Source organism: Leishmania martiniquensis, chromosome 3 (assembly GCF_017916325.1).
Source record: "Leishmania martiniquensis isolate LSCM1 chromosome 3, whole genome shotgun sequence".
NCBI classification, from domain to species: domain Eukaryota; phylum Euglenozoa; class Kinetoplastea; order Trypanosomatida; family Trypanosomatidae; genus Leishmania; species Leishmania martiniquensis.
In genome coordinates, this window is record NC_090138.1 from 133,441 (window position 1) to 160,489 (window position 27,049).

At 63.4% G+C, this 27,049-nt stretch overlaps 5 protein-coding genes across 5 annotated transcripts; all 5 read left to right on the plus strand.

Annotated features, from left to right (window-relative positions):
* Positions 1-809: 809 nt before the first annotated feature.
* Positions 810-2,858, plus strand: LSCM1_08081 (uncharacterized protein; the record flags this gene model as incomplete). Its single annotated transcript, XM_067325423.1, has 1 exon — positions 810-2,858. One exon carries the CDS (start codon positions 810-812, stop codon positions 2,856-2,858), a length of 2,049 nt encoding a protein of 682 aa, XP_067181528.1.
* A 2,275-nt stretch (positions 2,859-5,133) lies between these two features.
* Positions 5,134-10,302, plus strand: LSCM1_08082 (uncharacterized protein; the record flags this gene model as incomplete). Its single annotated transcript, XM_067325424.1, has 1 exon — positions 5,134-10,302. The coding sequence occupies one exon, from the start codon at positions 5,134-5,136 to the stop codon at positions 10,300-10,302; it is 5,169 nt and encodes a 1,722-aa protein (XP_067181529.1).
* An 825-nt stretch (positions 10,303-11,127) lies between these two features.
* LSCM1_08083 (uncharacterized protein) lies at positions 11,128-11,454 on the plus strand (the record flags this gene model as incomplete). The annotated part of the gene is made up of 1 exon (XM_067325425.1): positions 11,128-11,454. The coding sequence occupies one exon, from the start codon at positions 11,128-11,130 to the stop codon at positions 11,452-11,454; it is 327 nt and encodes a 108-aa protein (XP_067181530.1).
* Positions 11,455-12,074: 620 nt separating this feature from the next.
* Positions 12,075-12,401, plus strand: LSCM1_08084 (uncharacterized protein; the record flags this gene model as incomplete). The annotated part of the gene is made up of 1 exon (XM_067325426.1): positions 12,075-12,401. One exon carries the CDS (start codon positions 12,075-12,077, stop codon positions 12,399-12,401), a length of 327 nt encoding a protein of 108 aa, XP_067181531.1.
* A 968-nt stretch (positions 12,402-13,369) lies between these two features.
* LSCM1_08085 (uncharacterized protein) lies at positions 13,370-18,619 on the plus strand (the record flags this gene model as incomplete). Its single annotated transcript, XM_067325427.1, has 1 exon — positions 13,370-18,619. The coding sequence occupies one exon, from the start codon at positions 13,370-13,372 to the stop codon at positions 18,617-18,619; it is 5,250 nt and encodes a 1,749-aa protein (XP_067181532.1).
* Between the last annotated feature and the right edge of the window lie 8,430 nt (positions 18,620-27,049).

The window sequence follows — 27,049 nt, forward strand, 5'->3', positions numbered from 1 at the left end:
CGCAGCTCTCTGTGTACTCTTGCGTGGAGGCGCCTGTGTGACGCGGTGCTGACTTGCTTGTAGAGAAAGCGGAACGCCACTTCGTTTCATGTGTCTGTCTGTGCTGCCACAACCGCAGTCAGTCTGCCGATTCCTCTAACGCATTCCTATCACATCCTTCGCTATCACGCCCACCCCTCCGTCTGTTGGCTCACTCTCTCCTACGTGCGGGACACGATACGGGCACGCGCCTTTGATGCCGCGTATATATCCATGTATACATGCGCGTTGGCGCTGTGGGCGTCACCCACACACACACACACACTCCCTCTTATGATAGCATACGTGGTGGAGCAACGGCACCCGCCGCTCGCCCTTTCCCCTTCCCCTCCCCCCTCCCCTCCACTAACAGCGAGACAGCTTACAGACAGTGAGAAGCGAAGAAGTTTAAGCAGAAAAAGGGGTGGAATAAAATTAAAAGAAGGCACACATCATATACACGCCGCCGGACACGCACACCCATCGCCTTCCTCGCACGCTCTGTACCGTCTCCCCTCCCCCGCCCTTTTTTTGTGCTCGCTTCTGCCGCCCTCGTGCGCGTATGCCTGTGGGTGAGAACGGAAGGCACGAACGTCTATCTCTCTCTCCCGCAGTCCCTCAGGCAAGCTCGACCTGCTGCATTCGTTTTCGGCGAAACGGTGAAGCGCGCCCTACACGCAGACGCTTCGGCAGGTGCCAATCGTGTGAAGACGGAACGCAAAAAGCGCTTCCTCAGTTGTAACTGTTTTTTTTTCACCATCTCTCTCGCCCGCCGGCATCTTCTCTGACGCATGCCGGTAGACAGCAGCGATCCGCACCTCCGCTATGCGGAGGGTGGTGTGCAGCAAGCGTCCGCACCTGTCATGGCCAAGACACTGTCAAGCACGGTTCTGGCGTACGCGCAGCGTGAGGAGGAGAATCACCTCGATGATGCCGCGCTCGTCGCCGCAATGGATGACGAGGACGCTGACCCGATGCTGCACCCGGCCCAGGCCCGCGCGCTCTCCCACATTGAGCAGCGCGAGGAGGACCGCCTGCGCGGCGACCCGTGGCGCTTCGTGGTGGCTCCGATCTTTTGCCTTCTTTCCATCTCCAACGCCATGCAGTGGATCGCCTTCGCGCCCATAGTGGACGAGGTGCGCGCATACTTCAACATGAGCGCGACGCAAGTCAACTTCCTAGCCACCACCTACGTGATTGCCTATGTTGTCATCGTCTTCCTCAGCTGCAAGCTGTACGAGGTGGCTGGCATCAAGATGGGGGTTCTGCTTGCCGCCGCGGCGAACGCGCTTGGTGCGCTGCTGAAGGTCATCGCCCTCTACGCGTGGCCTAACGCCGCCCTGCTGTACATCGCGCAGGTCTTCAACAGCTTCACGGAGGTGCTCACGATCGCCACGCCGCCGCTCATCTCGAACCGTTGGTTCCCGGAGAGCGAACGCATGGTGGCAAACACCATCATGTCCTCGGCGCTTAACTTCGGCTGCGGCATTGGCGTCCTCATCCCGACGTTCTTCGTGGGTCCGGCGAAGCAGTCGAAGCGGGACTTTGGGAACTTTTTCTTCTTCCACTTTGGCTGTGCGGCGCTGGCACTACTGCTCGTCATCTTTTTATTCCCCAAGAAGCCGCGCTACGCCGCCAGCCACGTGGCGGCGCGGCAGCAGACGTGCGAGGAGCGCCGCCTGCGCGCCCTGGACCATGTGCTGCACCGCCAGCACAGCGACGAGGAAGAGGAGCGACTCGGCAATCCGCCGCCTCGGCGGGGCGACGGGAAGAAGCGAGCGAAGGACGCCGACGGCAGCAACAAAAACGAGCCGCTTTCGGCTGGCGTGACGGACGTCTGCGAAGACTGCAGCTGCGACGGCGCCGTTGCGGGCAATCTGTGCGCCAACGACAGCGGCGCAGCCGTGGTGCACCTCACAGACGCGATACAAAACGCAGAAGAGGAAAGCGACATGGAGGAGCCGGAGGTGCAGCCGGTGAATGTCTTCTCCGTGCTGATGGACTGCTTCCGCGAGTGCCGCAACAACTGGTCCTTCATTCTCCTGACCATCAGCTCCGCCGCGGAGCTGGGCCTCATCTGGGGTGTGGCGACGGTGCTGCCACAGATGCTGGCCCCGTACGGTGTGAGTGAGGCCATCTCCGGCTGGATCGGCTTCCTCAACCTTGTGCTTGGCACCGTTATTTGCCCCTTCTTTATGCCGCTCGTGGACCGCTACGGCCGCCGCTACAAACTGCTCTTGTGCGCCCTCTCGGTAGTGGTGGTGGTGGTGCTGTTGCTGCTCACCCTGCTCCTGCACTTCGGCCCACCCGTGCACGAGGATGGGAGGTATTACGTTGCGGCCGTCTTTGTGCTGTGGGGCGGCGTGGCGGGGATTTGCCAGAACTTTATGATGCCACTCATGTTCGAGTACGTGGTGGAGCTGACGTTCCCCATGGCGGAGAGCACGTCGGCGCCGGTGCTGACGTGGAGCGCGTGCCTGACGAACTTTCTGCTCACCCTGATCTTTGGCGAGGTGCTGACCGACACGCCGACAGAGGAAAGGGCTCTGCGCACCTTCATCGGTGCCACTGTAGTCTCCGCTATTGGCTGCATGACGCTCTTCCTGACGAAGCCGCTCACGAAGCGCACCGACTACGAGAAGCGTCAGATCGAGGCCCTCGAGCAGCGCAAGGTGCGCCTGCAGGCGGCGGCGGCGGCGGCGAACCTGGACGAGGCTTGTCAGCCGCATGTCACCGAAGGCGCGGCGGTGGACATGTCAGCATCGCACTCGTCGGTGCAGCGTCGCGGCTCTGCCGACAGCCACCAGGGTCTCGGCACTACGAAGGTCAAGAAGGACTGAGTAGCAAGGACTGCAGAGGAAGGCGCGCGTGTGGCACCCGAATTCGACGCACCCCGGTCTCTATCTCTGCAGCGCCCCCCCCTCTAACCCTAACCCTCCCCCGTCCCTCTTGGGTTCGCGCGAAGGGGCCTGCGTACACACATGAGTACGCGAGTGCTACGCGGGCATGGGCATGGACCTCTCCTCTCGCCTCCCTTTCTTCCCTTTTAATTCTGTTCCGCCTCGCATGGCTGCCATGTAGACTTCGGCAGTCTGTATGTGTCTGAATATGAACCTCTGTGCTGCTGCTGCTGGTGGCAGGTGGCGATGACGGGTGCCTCTGTTTCTGAAGCTCACCACTTCTCTCTCTTTGTGTGTGTGTGTGTGTGTTTGTGTGTGTGTGCGCGCTTGAGAGTGGTGAGTGGAGCCTTTCTACGCCACCTCTGCGCGCTCTCTCCCTCTCCCCCCGCACGTTTCCATGATCGCGCACTTGTTCGCAGCGGTGATGGGCAGTGTTCGGCTCTCCTCCCTCTGTAGCGACGTGGCGGCGGCTCTGCTGTTCCGCAGCCGCTTTCCCCATCGCGCGTGGGGCCTCGCCTTCCCTCCGCCTCACTTCATGCTTCGCGTCCCCTCCGTTTAGCCGCGCCTCCTCCCCCCTCGTCTGCCCGCGCTCTCCCACGCGCAAATTGTGCGAATCCCAACGAGGCTCTCTCTGTGTCGGTGTGTCTGTGGGCCCACCCCCCTCCCCCCGCACGCACATACGCGTATGTGTACTCAGTTGTGTCAGCGGAGGGGCACCTGTGCCGATGGACGCCACAGCCGTGGAACAGAGCTCCGCCGGCTGCGAAGGGGGAGGGGGGATGACCTTGCGGGTGACGGGTGGGAATGAGAGCAGAGAGGAAAAGGGCATCGCCGCTGCTCTGTGGTCCACGGATCCGCGCATGCGCTCGCGCACAAGCGGAGGTTGGCTGTCGCACGCATCGCTGCCTTCCCCCCCCCTCACACACACACACACACACCACCACCACCACCCTCTCTTCCTCTCACCGTGACGTCGCCGCCGACTCTCTGAGTCTCTTCTGTCTGCAAAAGCGCTCCGGCCCCCTCCCCCTCCCCTCTCTCTGTCTCTCTCTTTCGCGGTGCGTGCAGACTTGTTAACGAAGAGAGGGGCAGAAAGCGGCGGGGAGCGTGCGCGCACGTACACGCGCGCGCGGCAGAGGGGAGAGGAGGAAGGGGACGGAGTGTCTCTTCGGAAGGCGCAAATGGAAACGGACGTGGCCCATATATATAAAGATGTCTCGCGGCAGGAGCGCACGCACGACCGGCATCCGCACTGCCGTGCGCCGATGGCGCAGATAGCTCAACGAAGATGGAAGAAAGCGAATCATTTTTTTCTTCACAGCAGCCATAACAGAGAAAAAGAGGGAGAGGGACGGAGAGCGGTGCTGCAAGGCGGCGCTCGACACACGTCGAGAAGGCGCGAGACCGCCCGATAGAGCTGCCCGCCATTTTTTTTAGTCTGGCCTCTCTCTCCTCTGTCCCTTTCCATCTCGCGTGCGGTTGTTTACGCGGCACGGCCGCTGCTGTCTGTGTGTGTGTGGCGCGCCGGACACGTGTGTCGACGCACAAATACGCATGCGCTTTTGCCCTGCGAGGCTGCCACGACAGCGACCGCCATGTCTGGGGAAGGACACCATTTCGTGCGCATCTGCTTCCCTTTCCTCGTTGTACCGCCCTTTCAATAGATCGACAACGCACACAGACATACAGACACACACACGCACACACAGAGGGTCACTGGCACGGATCTTCGTCAGATTCTCGCGCCCATACAGACATACGCATAGACCCCAGACGCCAACACACACGCACACACAGTCTTGAGCGCCCTCACCTCCTCGTACAGTTCATAGCACACGACCATACAGACACACAGGCGCCCTCATACATTGATACAGTCTCCCTTTTTTTTTGCGTGCCTGAGAGGGGCTCCCATTTACGTCGTCCCTCCTCACAGAAACCTTCTGCCGCACCCCTTCTCGCACAGACACAGAGAGAGAGAAATACAGACACACAGAGAGTGTGCGTGTGTGTGTGTCTGTGTGCGCGTAAGGAGACGCACATTGTCTCTCTTTAGCTGCTTTTGTTTTCCTTGTTGGTCGTCTGCACTGCTAACGTCCGCACCGGTCACAACGCCGCTTCCCTTGTCGCCCCGCGCCCGTGGCCGCGGCGACATCCGACAGCATCGGCGCCCACGTCGACACAGAGACATACGCAGACGCGCAGAAGAGGCGTAATGCCAAAGCTGCACACCATCCCGCAGGGGGCGTGGAATCACATGCAGCAGCAGCAGCCGCTGCAGCCACGTCCGCCGCGGGACGTGCAACGCGCCGTGCCGGCCATCATCCGCGAAGCCCCGGCGCCGATGTCACGAATGATGGCCACCGCCCCCACGAGAGCTCGCGATGGCATTGCACACACAGACGAACGCAGAGGAGAGTCGGCGGAGAAGAGCCCCAGCCGCGTCACTTTGCCGAACGCGCGCTCGCAGCCACCGCCTGCGTACGCGGCGGAATCGAACCCGCGCTCCGCTGGACGCGTGATGAGCCGTCGCGGTAGGACAGGGCAATCGCAGCCGCGGGGGACGCTGACGGCCTCGGAGGCGGTTATTGCTCGCGGTGATGCAGAGGTCAGCTGCCGCCGAGAGCGAGAGGAGCGGCCGCGTTTGCCCTCTGAGCCGACGGCGCGCGCGCTGGAAGAGTTTTTTAATGAGGAGCAAAGCGCAGAAGAGCAGCGAGTGCAGCGGTGCGTGACGGCGCAGCACGTTGCGCGGCCGTCGTTGCTGTCCGTGTCGGTGCACCAGCGTACCGTCATGGCGGAGGAGGAAGATCTGTTCTCGAGTGCGGCAGCTCGCTCGTACAGCAGCGTCGTGACAGCCACTCAGGGCGGCATGGGGACGGCGCGTGCGCCAAGCCGAGCGACACCGCGTCAGCATGCAGTCCGCAAGCCGCTGCCGACGCCCCAAGAGGCTGACATAGTGGTGCACTCTGAGCCCTCCACACCTCATCAGACGCTGCAGATGTGGCTGCCAAGACGCGTCGAAGCGCTTTGCGCACTGACTTGTGTGGACAGTCCGCGCATCATGCGCGACGCCGCTGGCGGAGACCTTGGCCAAGAACGCCTTCGCATCACTCCTCCACCTCGGCAGTCTCCGACGTTTCCTTTCGAAAGAGGCGACAACCGTGCGCACAGTACGCAGCGTGACTACGCAGGCGACAGTTATGGCAGCTTCCAAGTGGCTCTGTGGCGTCGAGCACCTTCCAGCGCACCGCCACACGCATCGGCGGCAGCGGGCAATGACGACGATGCATCCACGTCATTGCTGTCATCCCCGCGCTGGTGTGTGACAGCATATGAGTCCCTCAGCCTGTCCCTTCCGGCGACGGCGCGGCACACCGACGACGATGGCCAAGGATCAGCACCTCAGCAGGCGCCTGTCCCCTCCACCGCCTTTCCCCATCGCGGGAGCAGTCTGGGCAGTAGCTTGCAGGGCCGCAGCGGCGCTCGCGAGGACGAGGCCATGGTGGCCGACGCGGAAGATGATGAGGACGCTGCTGCGGTGAGCGATGGCCGTGATCACCGCCCGCCCACCGCGCTTGCGTCACCGCGCGGCTCCGCACCCTTTGCGTCGGCGTTGACGCGAGTGTACTGGAGTCCCGCTCCACCGCCGAGTGGAGTGTCACCCCGTACGTCGCGCCACAGCGGTGCTACTGAATTCGGTGCTGACGGCGACCATTGGGATTCAGATGACGACGGTGCCGCTTTCGAAGGCGGCAGGAGCTCTCGAAGAATCCTTCGCCGCAGTGTACCACGCGGCGCGCGTGCGGGCGATCAGCATGCCCGTCCTTTCTCCGTGAGCCCCCTCAACGTCTCCGCCGCCTCCGCCACTGCTGCCCGCAATGAACCGTTCTGTGAGCCGCCGTCGTCGGCGACGTGCGAGGGGCGGCGGGCAGTCGCCCACGCGAGGGCGTGTAAGCGAACACTCCCGACGGAGCTGCACATCACCCTTCCGTGGCTGCTGCACACCTCCGTCCTTCCACCTGTGGCGGCCGAGGCTCTGGCGCGTTGTCTCGTGGCGCACATCAAAGCGCATCAGCCACCAGCGACGGGCACGCGAGGGAGCCGTGCACGCGCACCGAATCCTGCGGCCATAAACGCGGAGGACACGCTTTCAGCGGCGCATGATCTGCCGCGGCTGCCTTCGCCGCCACCGATCTGGGTGGCGGTCTTTGCGCACACAAAGGCAATGCACATGTACGTGACAAATCGTGCCTCGTCCCTTGTTCATGCCGAGGAGGACACCGGAGGCTGCGATGTGTCGCGTGATTGTACAGAAAGTTCTCGACCCACCCATGGCCGGCTGGCCTCAGCACCGCGGCTCGACCTCATCCCTTGGCCCGTGTGGGTACCGGATGCGCAGTCGAGTGTCTGCCGGCTTACCGCGCTCACCTCAGGTGCTTTTTTGCTGATTGAGATGATCGCGCGAGCACTCGATCAGGCGGCCGCTCCTGGCCGCGCTGCAGCGGCGGCGCCAGCAGCTCTGGGCACCGTCATGGGAGGGGACGCAGGAGGTCGCCTACACGTCGGCATCGGCGCGTCACGCACGGCCTCGATGCGCTCTTCAGGCGCAGCGACGGTACTGCACCGATTTCACATCTTCTGTGAGGCCGTCTTTGGCGATGCAGCGAACAAGCGCCTCTGCCGACATGTCCGCGATCGCCTCCCGATGCGTGCACGGGACCTGAGCGAGCTGTTGAGCCGGCCGTGGTGTGGTGTGGCAGGGGGAGACGAGGACAGCGGTGCAGGGGCTGCCGCCGCTGCTGTCGCTGGCCCCGGTGTGTGGCGAGCTCGCTGCCCGTCCATGCTGGACCTTGTGCACCACCTCGCCCGTACGTGGATGGTGGAGTGCTTTGCTGGGCTGGCGGACCGGCTGCACCTGTTTCTGATCACGCACAATCCGGGCGTTGTGCTCGATCTCATCACACGTACCAACGACAGCGGCGATGGCGCTCCCCCTGAGGACCTCAGCACATGCCCTACACCGTTGAAGGGGGTGTGTGGCGAGAAGCGCGATGCGAGCACTCGCGCGCAGCAGCGCGGTTGTGCTCTAGCGCGCGAGCGGCACTATCGCCTGCATCACGGCTCCTCACTCGAGGTGGGCACAGTGCCCGGAGCCACGGCAGCAGCTGCGCAGGTGCTCCCGCCACATGCGTTGATCTACCGAGGCATCGCCGAGTTCATCCACGGGCCTCTTCAGCGGTGGGAGCGGTGGTGGCTGTCAGCTTTGTCCAGCCCTCCCACACACTCCTTCGCCACCAACGCAACGGCCAGCGCCGCGACCGTGCAGTGGTCGACTCACGTCAACTACGCCACCGTGCACTCCCTCCAGTGGGTGCTACGCCACCCATTCCTAGCGCCTGCGGTCGACGATGGTGTGCGACAGTCCGCCCTCACTCTGGCTGCCGTCAAAGACACGCTGGCGCTGCTGGAGCTTCTCACGCTGATGCCACCGCTTCTCGATACGGCGGCGCTTCTGACGAGCGAGGCGGAGGCGGTGCTGCGTAGTGCCTGCGCTTGCGTGATGGGAAACGGCGGCGATGGTGGTGGCTGCGCGGTCCTGATCGCGCCGCGCGGCGCCGGCATTGACGGCTTGACCCGGGCCGGCCCCGCAGACGCGCCGTCCTGCACTGCGGCAGAGCGCTTCCATGTGTTTTTTCGCGTCTTCCTCGGGCTCGTGTGCCACGGCGCGATGCAGCTGAAGGACGCTGAAGGCATGGCGCTCCTGTCGCACCCGCTACCGCCGCTGACTGGCGCGGCAGACGCAACCGTACCAGCCCACCACCGTGGCGCTGCGTCGCCTTTACCCGAGCTGCGCACCGCACAGGCGACGGTGGACCATCTATGGACACGGCACATACTGCCACTTGTGGTGGGATACGTCAGCGGCAGTGGTACCGGGGCTGCGCCTGCCGCCCAGATGGATGCGCTGACGGCCGCAAGCCAGTGCATCACGTACGCGCTCATGCTGCTGCAGTTGCTGCGGCTCGAAGCGCGAGGCGCACGCCGCTGCAGCCGCGGCTACACACAAGCCCCCGCCTTCCCCAACGGGGCGCGGCATGCCGCGCCGAACTCCGGTATGCAGTCATGTGGGCACCGACGCAAGCGTACCCGCTCCGCTGCTCTGGATGGGCCGGTGCCGCAGCCATGGGTCAGTGCACGGAGCACGGGCTCTGACAGCCAAGATGCTCGGCCACGGTGCTGGGTGCCGTTGTCATCAACTGCGAATGAGCGCCCCAGCGTTGCCCGCTCCCCGGAGGCGGGGAGCGTGTCGAGCTCCGCCTTCACCGCAGATACAGCCACAACGGCGACAACGGTCACAACAGGCCGGTGCGTCAACGGTGGCCATGCCTGCGTGAAGGGCATCGAGCAAGTCGGCGCGGCTGCAGCCGAGGCACGATGCTCACCTGCAGTGGCGCTGGGCTACGTGCCGCAACAGAGTGACCGAGACGTAAAGAGCGCGGCGCGCGGCGCCGCCGGCGGCCTGTTGGACGACCTCGCCGACGCCTTCGAGGGGAAGCCGTTGGCATCGCTGCCGCACCGCATCCCGCCCCTGGAGCTGCTCGCGCACGGGGGCGCAGGAAGAGGCGCAGCGCGGCAGTGCCCTGCCTGCCCTGCACTCCCACCCGACTGGCAAGGAGTGTGCCGGCATCTGATTCGCCGTTGGCTGCAACCGCTGGCGCGGACAGCCATGCAGAGCTCCATTGACCCTCGCGGCAGCAGCAGCAGCGGCTGTGAGGCGAAGGCAAAGAGTGACTGTCGCAATGGCAGCGGTCGAGAGTCAGCGCTCGAAGAAAAGACGGCGGCGCGTCACGAGGAGGCTGACCGCCACGGCTCCATCCAAGCAGATGGCTCTCCAGAGGGGCTGCCGCCGCCGTCTCGGTTGTTCGATTTCTACGAGGAAGGCGGTGGTTACACGCTACACCGTCGCGATATCCGTCGCGTGTGCGCTCTTCTGGTGGGTCTGGCGCGGCGCGTCGCGGCCGTCCGTGAGGAGGAGCGCGGCGCGCACGCCGAGGGTGCCCGCGGCGACCGCGCTGGATGCTGCTATGACTACCTCTACGGCATTCTGCCGCCAGGACTGCGGGCCAGTGACGCTGGCCTCATCCGCATCGTTACTGCCTCCACCTCCAGCTCTGACGATGGCGAGGATGACGATACGGACTGGGCTGGGGGGGACGCACATGCCAGTGAGGACCTCACCCACGTGAGCGTCTTGCGCTGCTCCTCGTCCACCATCAGCACCACCGCCAGCAGCGGCAGTGGAAGCAGCAGCCAGCTCCCCCTCGATAACCCGTCGAAGATGCCGGCGTCGCCGCCATCGTCATCCCCGGCGACACCTCTGTGAATCCCTCTCAGGAAGATCAGAGGAGCGTGCACCGCAGCGCAGCGCCAGTCGTTGCCTCTTTCACTTCCGTTTTTTCTTGTCTTATCCTCTCCCCCCTCCCCCCCGTCACACACACACACACATCTCATCGCTTTCATTGCACCACGTCAGGACATGCGCGTGTGCGTGCGCTGACGGAAGTAAAACGTCGTGTGGCGCACAGAAACAGAAGACCTGTTGTCGTGCACGCCGGCGCCGTCTCTCCTCGCTGCCCCCTCCCCACCCCACCCCACCCGCCTTCCTCCTCCGCAGTGCTATCGCATTGTGCGCATACGCGTGCGTGTATGCGTTCCTTCGATGGCCTGCAGCCCCACCATCACGACCGCCTCGCTCTCAGGGATAAGATCTGCAGGACAGCAGCGGCACGCCGCCGCCACACATCGTCATCGCCTACTGATGCTCGGTTGTGCGTTTCTGTCGCCGTGCGCGGTCCTCTTGGCGCGCACAACTGGGTGCGACCACCACTCACTCCCGTCTTCCTCCCACCGTCATCTGCCACCTCCGCTGGCTGCCTCCCATCAACCACTGCATGGGCATGCGTGCATCAACCCTTCCCTCCCTCGCTCTCGCCTCCCCACCTTATCCTTCCGCCTGCTCCACCCATACCACACACCTCGGCCTCCTCTCCCTCCCCCCGCCGTATCCGATCCCGCTCCTCATCCGGCTGCGGCGCCCCTCATTCCACCCTCACCGACCCCCATCGCGACATCTGCGGTTGGACTTCAGTCCGCTCTCTCTCTCTGGCCCGCTATTCCACCACACCTCGTGCGCCGTCCTTCAATCATCATGTCCACTGAGACCCTCGCGTGCACGTACGCCGCGCTGATGCTGAGCGACGCGGGCCTGCCCGCCTCGGCCGAGAACATCGCGGCGGCAGTGAAGGCTGCCGGCGTCGAGGTGCGCCCCACTCTGCCCATCATCTTCTCCCGCTTCCTGGAAAAGAAGTCGGTAGAGACGCTGATGGCGGCCGCCGCTGCGCAAGCCCCCACGGCAGCGCCAGCGTCAGCGGCCGGCGCTGCCCCCGCCGCCGCGGCTGGCGGCAAGGCGGAGAAGAAGAAAGAGGAGCCGGAGGAGGAAGGCGACGACGACATGGGCTTCGGTCTGTTCGACTAAGCGCTCTCCGCAGCCTCTGTATGCGTTAGGCGGTGCCCACTCTGTCTGCCTCTCTCGCTGCGCGTGTGTGCGGCAGCGGTGACGCGTGCGGCTCTGACACGCGTCTTTCTATTCGCCCTTTTTTCGTTCATATTTCCTTTTTTTTCGTTTTTCAGTTTTGTCGGAGTGCAAAATAAGTAAAGTGACGTCCAACGAGACCGTCTCGGGCTGCGCGTCGCGCCATTCTGCGCGGAGAGGGGCGCACAGACAGGCTGCATGCCAGCAAGCGTGCCCCCGTCACACGTACACACAGACGGTGAGGTGACGCACGCCCGCGCACGAATGTGATGGAGCCACTACGTGATGTAGAGATAGGGGAGGGGAGGGGAGGGAGGAGGAGGTGTGCTGCGCCTGCAACACGTTGAGCGCGGGCATCAGCTTCACGCCTCCCTCCCCTCTTCCTCTACGCGCAGGTGCCCACATGATGACACGGCGCAGCCTTTTCGATTTCTCTTTGCCTTCTGCGTCTCTCACCCGCTTTAATGACGTCCTGCATAACGCTCGCCCGCACACGTGGTGTTCACATTTGAGCGTGCACCATTACAGGAACACCACACCTCGTGCGCCGTCCTTCAATCATCATGTCCACTGAGACCCTCGCGTGCACGTACGCCGCGCTGATGCTGAGCGACGCGGGCCTGCCCGCCTCGGCCGAGAACATCGCGGCGGCAGTGAAGGCTGCCGGCGTCGAGGTGCGCCCCACTCTGCCCATCATCTTCTCCCGCTTCCTGGAAAAGAAGTCGGTAGAGACGCTGATGGCGGCCGCCGCTGCGCAAGCCCCCACGGCAGCGCCAGCGTCAGCGGCCGGCGCTGCCCCCGCCGCCGCGGCTGGCGGCAAGGCGGAGAAGAAGAAAGAGGAGCCGGAGGAGGAAGGCGACGACGACATGGGCTTCGGTCTGTTCGACTAAGCGCTCTCCGCAGCCGCGGGCGCCAGTCGTTAGCTGACTCATACCCTCTCCGGCTTGGGATGTGGGTACGCATGGGCCACGTAGGCGTCTCACGCGCGGATGGCGAACAAGATTCCCCCCTCTCGGCATCCCCTCTCCGATCGGCGTGCGTCTCTATCTGTGTGTTTGTGCCTGTGTCTGTCCGTCTGTGTGTGTGTGTGTGTGACGTCTCACCTGTCACGTTCCGTTTGATTTTTCCCCGTGTCATTTCACTCCTCTGTGGACGGTCCCGTCGCACCGCCCTCCCTCCCCCCTATCTCCACACAGACAGGCCGGCAGACGCCGAACGTCAGCAGGCACAAACGCGGTCGCAGCCAACAAGCCGTCAGGAAAGGCCGACCACGTCGCTCTGACTACGCCACTCCCCTCCCCCCTCCCATCCGCGGGTGACGGGAAATGAGGGTGATCGTGAGCGAGAAGGGGCGCATGTGTGGGTGTGTGATCGAGGGCGGCCACGAGACACGCCCAAGAGAGGCAGCCAAGGTGCTTTGGTTCGGCCGGCGCCTCTCACGCTCGGTGAGGTCGAGCGGGTGTGGGTGGAGAAGGGGGGCGTGTCGCCAGCTTCTCTTTGCGCGCTGAGTCGCCGTCTACGACGCTCTCCTACCCCGACACTCACATGGCCATCCCCACACACACACACCATCCCACCCCCCTCCCGTCACACGTCACTCGGGAGTACCGTTGGGTTTGCCAACGTCGGGTGCGTCTTGAGCTCTCGGGGCTGCGCCTCCTCCTTTCGATGGGTCACCACCATCGCCGTGATTCCTCTTTCACACCTCCCCACTCGCCTCCTCCCCCCTTTCCTCTCCACTCGCGGGCACGCACACAGATCGTGCGATAGTTGCTCGAGTACCTTTCACGGAGGTAGCAAGGAAGGGATACGCACACACAGGCAGCGCCGGCATAGGTGCGGTGCGAAAGCGTCCGCGATGAAGCGCCCGCCCGCTGACTTGGCATGTGGCGGTGCGGCGGAAACCGAAGCGGTGCCACCGAGCGCCACTGCTGGCGGCAGTCCGCCTAACCGGACTGCCACGCCCACGGCGTCCCCGCCCCCCGTGGCTGCCCCACTGACGGACACGCAGCTGCTGCAGCTCTCCCTCCGCAGCGCCGTGGCGGCGGCAGAAGCCGGCAAGGCGACCGTCGCCGCAAACAACTACGCCCTCGTCATCAAAATTATCTTTAGGAAGTGCTTTCTGTTGGAGGAGCTCGTGCTGCTGGCGCTCGCCATGGGCTATGAGTTGCGCAAGGCGGCGGAGACGGCTGCGTCGGCGGCCGACGGTGACGACGACAGAAGCAGAAGCGGCGCCGCGGAGACTGGTCAGCAGGGCTGGCCGCACTCCGCCGACCTGCACGCCAGTGAAGCAGAGCAGCAGCTAATGGATCCACTGGCAAGCGTTGGGACGCTCCTCCCCCCCGGATTGGACGAAGACGACTACGACGAGGAGCGCGCGTTCTTGGAGGAAAAGAGGCAGCATGAAGAGCAACACGGGCACCAGCATGTGTCAGCACTGCCAGCGGCGCGGGGCGGCGCCAGCACCGCCTCTCCAGTGTTGCCGGCCAGCCCTCCTGCAGACGACTCAACGCCAGGGTACGACACGGCCACCGCGTGGTGGATCGCCTGTCTGCTCGCCAAGGTGCACCCGGACGCACTCCCCATCGCCACCCTCGAGAACATCTGCAAACTGCCCTTGACGAGCTCACTCGACGCGGCTGGAGCATCACCTGCGCGTCGCGGGGCGGTGACTCGTGGCTGGCCGACAAGCACAATCTTGACGACCAGCAATGCCGACCCCACCAGCAGCAGCTCCGGTAGCTTTCCGTGCTCCACGAGGGGGAACGGCTCCCCGGCGACGTCCACCGTTGCCGCCGTGTCTCTGCTGCCCCATCTCAAATCGTCCCCGGCCTCGTCACCACCGACCGCGGTGTCACCGTCGTTCGCTAGCGGGAGAAGGGGCGCGCCGCGTGGCAGCCCAAACGCCAACGGTGACGCCACGGCATCGGCCGCCGCCGCCGCCGCGCCTTCCTCCCCCTCCCTCTCGCTTCTCTTCGCTACCCTGATTTGGGACGTGGCGTGCGCGCTGTGGAACGAAGGCTACATCGAGGACGCGCACCACTGGCTCTCCGTCATGGACGTGCGACGGCTGTGGGCCCTCTACAAGGATCTGTGCAGTCGTGGCGGGGCCGCGGGGGGTGACCGCCATGCGCCGTCATCCCTCTTCGCTTCCGGCGAGCCCCTCGAGGAGGACGTGAGCAGTAACGACCGCGCGTGTGCGCTGAGCTGGCCGGCGGTGCTGGCAGAGAGTCGCGCGGCTGACGAGCCGCCGCACTCGCGCCTGTCGTCGGTGCCATCCGCAGCCAGAGAAGGCCAAGCAGAAGGCACAGACAAGGATATCGACTCCGTTGGTGTGCAGCGTGTGAGTGCCGCCTCCAAGCCAGCTGGGCCGCAATCGAGATCGGGCATCCTTCTCTCTGCCCTCGCTGAGACCAGCGGCCCGCTGCCCATGGCCGGCTTGGCCGCGTGCTTCGGCAACCCTGTGAGGCTCGAGGGCGGCAACGGCGGCAGTGAGACGAAGGCCGACGATGCTGTTGCTGCTACTGCCACGCAGCCGCGCACAGGGACGAGCGATGATGTCGGCGACGGCGCGGCGGCGGCGGCGGCGGTGGATTCGACGACAAGAACGGCTGCCCTCGCCATCTTTGTTCGCCGCCTGGCGCGCCGCATCAGCGCTTTGCGTGACCTCTGCGGGCTCATGATCGCCTGCGAGACGGCCGAGGACGTTTTCTACGTGATCTACGCCCTGGACAGCGCGCTCGCGACACAGCAGTGGAAGCGCAGCCAACAGCAGGCGCAACAGCGATGCGATGAAGCAGCGACCAGCGGGGCCTCCGCCACGAATGGGGGACTGTCTGAGCTGCTCATCCTTACAAACCTTCTCATTGAATTCTTCATCACAAAGCGGGCGCAGCAGTTCCTGTTGGAAGAGGGTGAACTGGACCACTTGGCCTCTGCAATCCACGCCGCGACGTCGCCCTCGGCGGCACGCGGGCGTGATGGTGATGCTGGTGGTGGTGGTAATGGTGCGGAAGATGCGCACCACCACCACCAGCAGCAGCAGCACCGGCTCACCGACCGCGCCATTCGCCGCGCGTGTGACGAGGTTGTCTGCGCCTTTACAAACGGCCGCTGCCTCACCCTTTACGCACTTGAAGCATACGGTATCCCTCCCCCGTATGACAGCGAGAGCAGCACCGCTGATGCGCAGCTGTTGGCTCGTGAGCTGCCCTTCGTTCTCGTGAGCAACGCGTTGAGCAGCACTCTCAACTACTCCGCCCTGTACCGGTGCAGTAAAGTGTTCCGAGGCGTGATGGGTTGCCACGGCTGCCTTGCCGCACCCCACCATCGTGCGGTTGGTGTGAGCAGCGCATCTCCGGTCTTGCGCCATCCGAACCATACGCGCCGCTCCACAGAGGACGAGAAAGCGCGCCGGCGCGCATGGACGACAACGCCGCCGCCGCCGGCAGCACCAGCAGCAGCAACATCGCCGCACGTACACCCTTCCACTTCATCAAGACCCGCCACCATCGCAGACTCCGCGCTGGGCGTCGCTGGAGAGCTCTTCCGCTTCATGAAGGGAACGGTGGTGAGCTGGCGCAACCCCGGCAACGCTGCTCAGGCCAGCGCACCCCCGGAGTCGCGCAGAAGTCACGACGGCAGCTGCACCTGTAGCCATCACCACCAAGATGTGCGGCCGTCCTTCATCGTTGGTGACGCGCCCGGCGCCGATGCGCGGCTGCGACAGCAAGGGGATGGCGGGTACGCTGAACGTCTCAGCGCCGCGCGCCGTCAGTGTCAGGCGACGGTGGCGCGAAGCAGCCACCAAGCAGAATTGGCCCAAGGGGAGATGACGCCGTGGTCAGCCAGGGAAGAATCCTCAGTCATGAGCAAGGGCAGCGGCGGCGATACCTACCTCAGGAGAGCCGACGGTGACCCGTGGCGAGTCGCGCCCTCAGCCAACCCACCCCCTCTCGCCCCTCAGGGCCGTCCTGGACGACGAGGCCCCAGGTGTGCGCTGATGACGCGGGGCGCGAGTGCGTCGGAGCTGATGCTGCCCTCCTCCTCCTCGTCGTCGCCCGTCGCAGTACCACTTTTGCCCGAGGAGCACGAGCGAAATAGCCCCGCTGGCCTTGTCAGCGAACCCGCCGCCATGGCAGCGCCCGAGACGAGCGACCGAGTCAGCAGCGGCCACGACGCCTCCTCCGCAGCGCCTTCAGGTCTCCGGTCGGATCAGCAAGCGGCATCGGCAGCGGTGCTGCACACAGCAGCCGCCCAACTGCAAAGTTGCCTTCCCACCGAGGCCGTCAGCCTGCGACTGCTCGCACTGCTCTATCGGTACCCTCAGCTGCACACGCTGGAGCCGGTCCCAGCGAGCCACGTTGACCTTGTCGCGAAAGAGCTGAACAAGGCACTGCACATCTTGCAGACGGCAATGCGGGGCCGCTTCGGTGATGGCTGGTGGTTGCAGTGGCGTTCAAGACGTGAGGATGAGACCCAGCGCTACTACGCGCGCGCGCTGGCGGATGCGCAGCGCGGCGGCAGCCACTTCAGTTTGCCCACCACCGCAGTCCCATCGCCTTCCTGCAGCGCAGCAGGTGCAGGTGGCACTGCAACGGCGCCCGGGGAGACGATGCCACCGAGGATGATCGGCATGACCGCAGTGCAGCCGGATCCCTCACTGCTCCTCATAGACGCGCGGCGGCGGCGCACACCCGCGACGCACGAACGGGGCGATAAGAGCGCTGTGTGGGAATATGTGTTCGGGTGCGATGGCGCACCCCCGGCGCCTGCACCGCCACCGCCGCTGCTGCCGTCGTGGCGGGCAGACACGGTGACCTCCGCCCTGTGGAACGCGCACGCTTTGTCGATACCGACGCATAAGGAGCTTCGGAGGCCTCTTCATGAGTCGGGGGAGCGCCTCACCACCACCACCGCCGCCGCGTCGCCGCAGGCGTTCGCGGTAACAGCAGACGCTAAAATGGACCGCGCACCCGCATCCGCGGCAACGATGCACGGAGATGCAGATGAGGACGGGATGCTGCTCGATGTGGACTGGGACGTTCCGCCAGCCTACACACCCGACGTATCGCTTGATTTCTCAGCCTTTACAACGACGTCGGTGGAGACGCAGGAGAGCACGCGGCAATTTGTGGAGTCGCTGCAGCAGCGCGAGCAGGCGCGTAGCGGCGAGGGTGGCGACAAGGACGACGAATGCAACTGCGACGGCGCCGAAGGGGCGCCTGGAGTGTCGGTGCTATCGCGTGCGTGTCGCCGACTGTTGCACAACGAGCTGCCATTGCTGCAGCAGTACTGCCCGTGGCGTGTGATCTACAGCACACGGATGCACGGCATCAGCCTCAGCACACTCTTCGCCAACTGCCGCCGTGAGGCGGAGCGGCAGGGCCTCTCCGGCTGCGGCGCCACCTCCGCCCTTCCCGCGGTGTCGTACTCGAAGCCGATGCTCCTGGTGCTGGAGTTGCCGTCGTCGACAACGCTGCACTTTGCCGAGGACGACGTGGGTGTGCAAGAAGCTTTCGCCGACGCTGGCACGCCGGGCAGCACGTCTCTGCCCCCCTCGGCAGCCCATCAGGAGGCACTCGAGCTGACGGGGACGGACGGTGGCCGCCACCATCGCCAAAATAAACTCTTTATCGGCGCGTTCCTCTCCGATCTGCTTCGGCTCGATTCCCGGCGGTGCTACGGCAGCCAAGACTGCTTCGTCTTCCAGCTGCTCGTGCCTGGCACTGCCGAAGGCGCAGAGACGGCGTCTAGCGCTGCTCACAGAGGGACAGGGTCGCCACCGCTCTCCGGCGTGACCACTGCCCTGAGGGGGCCCCAACTCCGTGTACACCGCGCCAGTCGCTGCAACTCGCAGTTCATCAACTGCCGCACCACCTCCATCGTGATTGGTGGCGGTGATAGTGGCAGCAGCATCTACCTCGACGACACCCTCTGCCACGGCGCGACCAGCGCGTGCTCCACGTTCTCCTCACCGCCGTTGAGTACGTGGGTGTCAGCGCCGTGCACGGCGGCCGAGGTTGGCGCCGATGGCGTGGGCGCCAGCTGCAGGCGGCAAAGAAGTTTGTGCGTCTTGAATGTAGAGGTGATTGTGATGGATGTGTAGAGCCTTCTCCAAGCGCTCGTGCGCGTCTGTCTCTCTCCGCAGCAGCGCATTGCATTCCGAGTCGGTGTCGTTTGCTTTTCCGAGAGAGAGAGGGGGCCGAGCCAAGCAGCCTACACGCAGTACCGTCTCTCTCTCTCCCACACACACGCACACATGCGCGTGAGCGCACGCAAGCCGGCGCAGGTATCGGCATCACCCCCGTGGCTATTGCCCCGTCCGGTGGCAACTCGTTTGGCCGCCGGTTGTGTCTCGCTCTCTCCTCCCCTCTGCTTTTCGTTTATCTCGCCCCCTTCATTGCGTCTTGGCCGACGTGTGGCGTGTATGTGTGTGGAGGAGGAAGAGGAGGAGGGGGGGGGGTGCGGCGAGTCATCTCTGTGTTTATGGCCCGTGAAGCGGTGAGGCACTCCTCGGAAAGGCGCGTACCCAGCGGTATTCGTGTGCGCACGTGTCAGCGTATCTGTTGTATGGACGTTTGCGTGGGTAACTTTTTTTTTATTTGTGTCTGCCTAAGCGTGTGGTCGTGTGCAGCAGTGTGTCAATGGCTGCTTGTCACGGTTCGCTTCAGCCGTGTCGCGGTGTTGCTGTACTTTCTCCTCCTCTCCTGACACGTCGAAGCACCTTTCGCGCGGCGTCGCCGGCGCGTGTTCGGCGCATGGAGTGGGCTCCCTACCGTCTGTCTCTCAGACAGTGTGTTGGCGTGCGCGTGGGTGGCTCGTCGCCGCGCAGGGCTCAATGCTCGACCTCTTGACCAACGCGCGCGCGCGTGCACATACGCACATACACCTATTCGATCACCTTGTGCGGGTTACCGCCATGCCGAATAGGAGACGCAGGTTAGGCTAAAGCCGACGGTCATGGTCCATCTCGTCGTGAAATCATGGCCTACGCATGCACTCACTACCGCCAAGCCCCCTTCAGCGCCCTTGTGTCTGTCTATGTGTGCGTGTGTGTGTAGCTGCGTATGTGTAATACACATGGATGTCTGAGCCGTCGTATCGTCTCGATGGCCCCACCCCTCCCCTTACCACCGCGCGCGCTCTCTCTCTGCGTCCTTCTTTGATCTTCTCCCCGTGCGCCGGCGCCTACTCGCTCACACCAACGAGAAAGCCAAAGCAGCTCTGCGCTCCCAAATCCTCTCTCTCCCCTTCTCTCTCTGTCCCGCATCACTGGCCCCGATTACGCAACCGGTAATCGACGCCAACGCAAGAGAATACGCAGGAGAGCGAGCGAGCGCCGTAAGCCGAGAGGTATAACTAGATTACTTTTTCTCCTTCCACGTTTGTGTCGCCGCGAAAAGAGGGCCACAAGAGCGAAACTGCAAATCAGCAGCATTGATTGCATTAGGTTAGTGCGTGCGCGCGCGCGCGCCTCCCTCTCTCCCTCCCGTACCCCCTCCCCTTTGCCAGTCCCTCACAGCTCACCCGTATCCACAGGCGTGTTTTTTTTCCTGCTCGTTTATTTGGCGCTACTGTGAGACGGGGTGACAGCACTTCGCAACAGCGGTGCTCTTCCCACCTCGGCACATTGCTGCGGCACGGGCACGCGTACAGTGTGGGTGCCTGAGAACGAGTCGGTGTGGGTGCGTCGCACGCATTCTTTGTGCGTGGCGTGGCCGTCTCACCCCACACACACACATCCTCCTCTCCAACGGCGTCACTGTCTGCGGCAGCGCGAGCACCCCCGCGCGTCACGCAAATCTCATATTTTTAATTTTCTCAGCTTGGGGGAGCCGGTGGGTGGAGGGATCGGTGCCCTCTTGGCTTGCGCCGATCGACGAGGCTCATCCTCAGCATTAGAGTCTCACACATCAGCACCGAGCAAAAAAAGGTGCCGGTGTCTCTGTGTGTGTGTGTGTGAGTGTGTGTTCTCTCTCTCTCACCGCTGCACCTCTCTGCCGAGGCTGCGTGGCTGCCACGACGCTTGCCAGAGCGCCGACCAAGGCCTGCGGAGACACACACCGGTCGCGGCTATCCCGACATCCCTACCCTTTCCCAACAGTACGCACACGCACACGTCTCGCGCATATATATATATATATATATCGCCCTCCGTCACCACTCATCATCACACCCTCTTCGGTATCCCTTCTCGTAGACGGTGCGAGTGCGCCTGCGGGGTCTGTTGCCGTGCGTTGATGAGGAATCTCTGAGCCCCTCCTCGCTGCAACGCATCTCCACACACGCACGCGCGCGCACCCTCCTCCTTCCCTTTGCCGGCACCCGCTCATTTTTGTTTTCTGTTTGTCTTTCGGGCGTTGTTGCCATTCCTCGCCCCCACTCCCATCCCTCACCCCATCACCCGCCTCTCTTACTCTCTACATATTCCTTGCTCTCGCTCACCAGCACTTGCCCACACACGCGCGCGAATATATATTTATATTTATATATATGCCATCGTCCTTCTCCACCCGCCCTCTCTCTCTCTCTGAGTCTGCCTGTCTGTCTCTGTGTCCCTCGTTCCTTGTGCGCCAGCGGGTGTGTAGGATATATATACATATATATATTATTTTTTGGCCAAGCTTGAGAGGCTCTGCCTACTCGTGTGTTTGCCTCTCCCCCCTCCCCCCTTCACGTGCGCGCAGAGACAGACAGAAGGACGCGCGAAGAGGACACGCGTGCGCAGTAGGCCTCCGTCGCTCTGGGGACAGTGAATTGGCGTCCCTTTGGCTGCCTGTGTGCCTGTGAGTGCGTGCGTGTGTGTGCTAGAGCTTGTTTTTCTTCCTCAGCGCCCACTATTAACCACCCCAGTTGTTCTTCATCGAAGTTGTCTGCTCTTTCTGTCTCGGGTTGCCTTCACCCCTTCCTCCCCCTTCCTCCCTCGGTGTTGCAGGTATTCATGGTTGTCACACATCACACACACACACAATATTGTCGCTCGCTCCTCTCTCTGCTCTTGGCCGTTACCGTTACCTCACTGCTCTTCGATTTGCGCCTCAAAGTCTGTCTGTCTCTGTGTGTGTGTGTGTTGCCGTCTCCCTGTCTGGCCGCTCGCGGACCTTTGTGTAAGAGAGAGGAGGGACGGAGGGAAGTGCTCTTCGTCCGTCGCTCTTTGCTGATTGGTCAACGTGGCCTCGTCGACCTTGTCGTCACGAACACCCCTCCTGTTGGTCGGCGGTGCGCTGTCGTCGCCTCTCTCTCGCTGGGCATTTTGTCGTCGTTCAGATCCCTCTTCCAACCTTTAGAGTAAGTACGCGAAGGAAAGTATATTTTATTTCTATATCGAACTCGCGCGTGACGCTCCCTCCCCCTCACCCCCATTTCCCCCTCCCGACCCCATCTCTTCATCCAGCCAGCCAGTCAGTCAGCCCGCGCACTTCACTTCACGCCCCCGCCTGCGCACGCGCGCGCACACACAAACACACGTACGCGCACGGTGTACGTGTGCGGACGCCCCTTCCCCCTATCTCCATCTTCCGCTTGGTGGTTGCCATCGCTCATTGGCAGAAATACTCAGCGGGTCACGTCCGCCGCTTTGTTGCCATCCCCCGTCGCTCTCCCCACTTCTGCTGTGATTCGGCACACGCGTGTGCGCATTTCTTTTCGTTTTTGTGTTTGTTTTTTGCCATCCGCGTTTAGCCCACCTGAAGACAGTCGCAGCACTCCGCCCCCTCCCTCACCACCACCACCAGAGCACCGCCGCAGCGCGACTAACAGACAGACAGAAGCGCGTGCTTGCCGGCTGTAGAGAGGGGGAGGAGAGAGGAGGGCAGTCCGCGCAGTTATTTGTTCGATATCTTTTTAGCAAGCGCAGGCGAGGTGCGCGCAACAGGAGAAAGGAGAGAGTAGGGGGACGCACGTGAGAAAAGCCTTTTAGAGGGGTCCACTCCCTCCGCGGGAGCACCTCGCCTGCGCACGCACGGGTTTGCCTTCAGAGTGTGTTTGTGTGTGTGTGTGTGTTGTGTGTGTGCGTCCCAATCTCTGCTTGGGAGCGCGTCTCCTCTTATTGCCCCCTTCGTCTCCGGCGGGGCCGCATAGAATTATTTTATCTTCTCTCTCTGACACACACAAACACACGCACGCACCGTTGTGCGTGTCAGTGAGTGTGCCTTCAGCCCTCCGCGGAAGCCTTTCACTGGGGGTGGTGTTTATTTTTTTTTCGCCTCCAGTCCCTCCTGGTAGATTTGACGCCACCATCACCCCATCCATCGTCTCGCTGTCTCTCCCCTTCACTCACGCACGCACTCAAAGTCTGTGCGTGTCGGTGCCTCTGAGTACCCTCCGCCATACGTCTCATGGAGTAGGACCGCCTTTCTTTTTCCCCCTTCCCTCAGCTTTTTACGTGTGCGTGTGCTGCGCAGCGTTCCTCTTGTCTGTCGCTGTCGCTTTCTCCGCCCCTTCTCCCTCCCTCGCTCTCTCTCTGTCGCTCTCCGTATTTTTTCCCCACCCTTGCAGGCACCCGATACGCGCGCGCGCGCCCCTCGGCCCCACACCGGCCTTCCACCTATCGCTCCCCCCTCCCTCCCTCCCTGCTCCCTTGATACCTCACGGATTTCCTCTATTCACACACATACACACATATATATACACGCATATATATATGGGGGGTATTTTTTAAGGGGCACTTGTCTCGGTCTGTGAAGGCGTCTTCTTCGCTTGCCCCTCCTCGTTGGTGTCCTTTGCCCCGCGTCCCTCATCGGCGGCGGCTCTCTCTCTCTCTCACTATCCCTCTCCTCCCCTGTGTGCGTGTGTGTGTGTGTGTCTCAGTTCTTCTCTCTGCTACTCTTTCTCCTCGCTGGAAGCAAGTGTCACCACTGCAGCCGGTCTACCCTCCTCCACCACCTCTCTCTTCACACACACACATCCTTCCTTGACACGCTCCACTTCAGTACCGACGTCATTGTCGGGCGCTGGTGTTGTGGTCAGCTGACGTCCATCCGTGTGTACACACAAACACGCACACATCTCTCTCTATATATATATACAGTCCCATCTCTCTTAGGTGTGTGGCTGTCTCGCCCCTCTCCACCTCACTCCACCCTTTTTTTCACGACGAGTGTTTTCTTCATAGAGTAGCGCGAAGGCGTTCGCTGTGTGTGTGTGTGTGTTTGTGTGTGTCTATTTTTGTGTTCGTCAGAAATTACGCGACACGCACACCGACAGACAGAGAAACAGACTGGCAGGCAGACAGACGCTCTCCCTCTCCGCTGCAGGGGGACATCGCCTGTGTGCGGTCCCCCTCCTCTTGACGCATCCGCCCACCTCGAAGTCTTCCCTTTCACCCTCACCTCACCTCATCTCCCCGACCCCCCATCCCCCGACATAAACACTCAGACAGACGAACGTCTTCTGTTGTGTGCCGCAGTGTTCCTGTTGGATTTCCTTTCAACTGTCTCCGCGCAGAGCCCCTCAAAGCGGAAAAAAAAACGGTGACGTACGTCAACGGGAAGCCGTTCACCCGTTACCTCACCTCACTTCCTCTGAGAGACACTGCGCGAACCGAGCTCTAAACAGCGAAGAAGTGAAGGGGACGGATACATCACTTTTTTTTCCTTTTGGGGGGAAGTGAAGAGGCAAAAGAAATTGTGAGAACGCGAGAGAAAGAGAGCAGTGATTCGTGGCTTTTAAGGGAGAGGAGAAGCGCCTGTGCGCTTGTGTGTGTGTGTGTGTGTGTGCTTGTGTGTGGCGGCGCGTTCTGCACGCACGACAATGCAGACGTCTACGGTGGCCTCTTGTCAGCAGCAGCAGCAGCAGCCAGCGCAGCGCCAAATGAATTCAGCTTTCTCGCTATCGCCAGCGCGAACGACGTCGCCTCTTCGAGTGTCGCCGCCGAGTATGCCGCAGCTGGACCACGGCGGACGCCATCCGCATGCCTGGCAACACGATCACGAGTACCAGCACCGCCCGCCTCACGCTGGCGCCCCCGCCCCTCGACCCCACACCGACCACAGTGATGCCCCACCAGCCAGCAAGTCCGTGTCGTCGCGCGTGCGCCGACAAAGCGCTTCTCCGCCACTCGCGTCGACCTTTCAGCACTCTCAGCCGCGTCACAGACGATATCGCTCCTCTCTGCCAGCACCGCCGCCGCTCCGCAGTCTGCCACTCTCGCCTGACAGCTCATCCTTGCGTCCCACACGCACCCATGCGCCACGACCTCAGCAGCAGCGGCGGCGTGATGGGCACGCTAACCCGAGTGCGTATCCCATAGCGCGCCGTGCTCCTCCGCTGTCCATCACCGCCTTAGGAGAGCACGACGCAGCGAGCACGACGACCCATCGTCGGCAAAGTACCCGCAGCCGCAGCCATGTGCAGCAGAGCCCCTCTGCAGCGGCTCGGAGCAGCGGCCAAGTGGAAGATGAGCTCCCGTCCACCCCGGTGGATCAGCGCATCCCGGCCATGGTGCTGCCGTCGTATGGCGCATACAACCTCGGTGTTCTGGGCACTGGTATGGGCAGACCGGCAGCATCAGCAGCCCATGGCGGCGACGCCTCGTCAGCGCTAACCGCGCAGGCGTACCGGCTCAAAACCGCGCAGCCGCCGCCGCCGCAATCGCCACTCCTTCACACGCTGAAGCTCGTGGACGGTGTATGGCGCACAGTCGAGCCGCCGCCGCCGCAATCGCCGTCACCACGTCAGCGAATGCCGCATCGTACGGCCACCTGCCCGTGCCACGATGCACTCGCCTGCCACCCACTCTGCCATCACCGTATCGACGGTGACAGGAGTTTTCGCAGCAGCAGCGTGAACGGCGCGCTGGCGTGGGCAGAAGCGGCCGCCACCGCCGCCGCCTCGGTGAGATCCCATCGTGTGAAGAGCCCCGCATCATACACAATGCCAACAGCGACCACTGTCATCGCCACCGCCACCGGGACCTCGTGCGGCCTGTCCCTATCGATCTTCGGCGGTGACTGGCAGTCGCCCAGCCTCGCGACGGCGAATGTGTGGGGTCACCATCCCAACTATCCACAGCTGTACCACACTCACACAACACCCGCGTCGGTCGCCATGCGCAGCAGCAGCGTCGGCCTCTCCGACGGTCTCGACGCCGCTCTCTCGCCCATCTCCACCCCGGCGCGCGCGCCGCGTACGCCCCTTCAGCAGCAGCAGCCTCATCATTGGCGCGGCCCGCATGGCGTTCATTACCACTACCAGACCTACTCCCCGCAACTCCGCTCTCTCACCTCCGACGAGGCGTACGTCATATACGGGCAGTGCAGCACACCGCGCGCAGCAGATCGGGCAGCTCGCACACCCTCGTCGGCAGCTCCTGGCGTCGCTGCTTCGGTGACCGGGCGAAGCTGCCGGCAAGCGTTAGAGACATCAACCATCATCCAGGACAGGGCTCCGCCGGCAACGGCCCAGGACGTGCTCGCCGGCACCACGCCCGCCCCCCATCGATGGGCCTTGGCCGTCTCGGCTGCCACAGCGGCAGTCGCCGGAGATGGTCGTGCCGGCAGCGGCGCTGCTGATACGACGGCGTCCCGCGACGGCGCAGTCGAGGTGCATGACGATGCCGATGAGGGTGCGGCATTGCTGCACGCCTCCTCCTCCGCCTTCCTGCGCTATCGGCGGAACAAAGACTTCCTCTACGCCGTTGACGGTGCCGACGAGTGCGAGGCGACGGCGGTGGGCAGTGCATTCCTGCGTGCAGCCACGCAAGCCGCCACAGCCCTCAACTCGCCAGCGCCATCGTCTGCGTACTGCAGTCCGCAGCTGTTACGCGTCGGCAACGTCCAGCAGAGCGCCACTGCGGCAGCAACGACGACGCCGGCGCGAGCGGCGCGGCTTTGTATGTATCCCTCACATAGCCCGGCGCCGTACGGCCAGTATGGCTCACCTTTCCTTTCGCAGCCTCCTCAAATCAGCATTGGCAGCGCTTCCCGCTGCGGCGTGGCTGGGTGGGCCGGCGCTGACGTTACGAATACCCCTCCCAGCGCCACCCGCTGCGTGGCCGGCACGGGGGAGGGATGGCAGTCTCCGATGCAGTGGGACCCGCGTCAGGCCCGCGACGACCTCGAGATGGAGGCCGTGAAGCACGTCGCGGAGTTTTCCCTGGCACAGGTAGCTGTCACAGCGGGAGGAGCAGCACCTGCAGCGGCTTCGTCCTCGACCCCGCCGTCCCACTCATACACCTCAGCGCCCTTCGTCGCGATGGCACAGGCGCCGGTCGTTGCGGGCTCGCCGGCGCACGCGCAGGCTGCAAGTCACACGGAAGAGAGTCGCGATCACTCGGTAGCATCTGGCACCGCCGCCCTTGAGGAAGAGGAGGTGAGGGAGGTGGAGGAAGCAGCGGAGTGGGTGGAACTGCTTCTTCACTACCGCGACCGGGAAAACGAAAGCGGGCGCATTCGCCGTGCGCTCGCCCACGCCGCAGCGGCCACTGCAGAGGCTGGAGGCGCCAGCGAACCCAGCGCTTCCGCGGCGGCGGCGTCGCTCTCGTGGTGGGCTACCTCATCCCTTATGCGTGAAAGGCGCTCATCGCGCGCTGACGAAA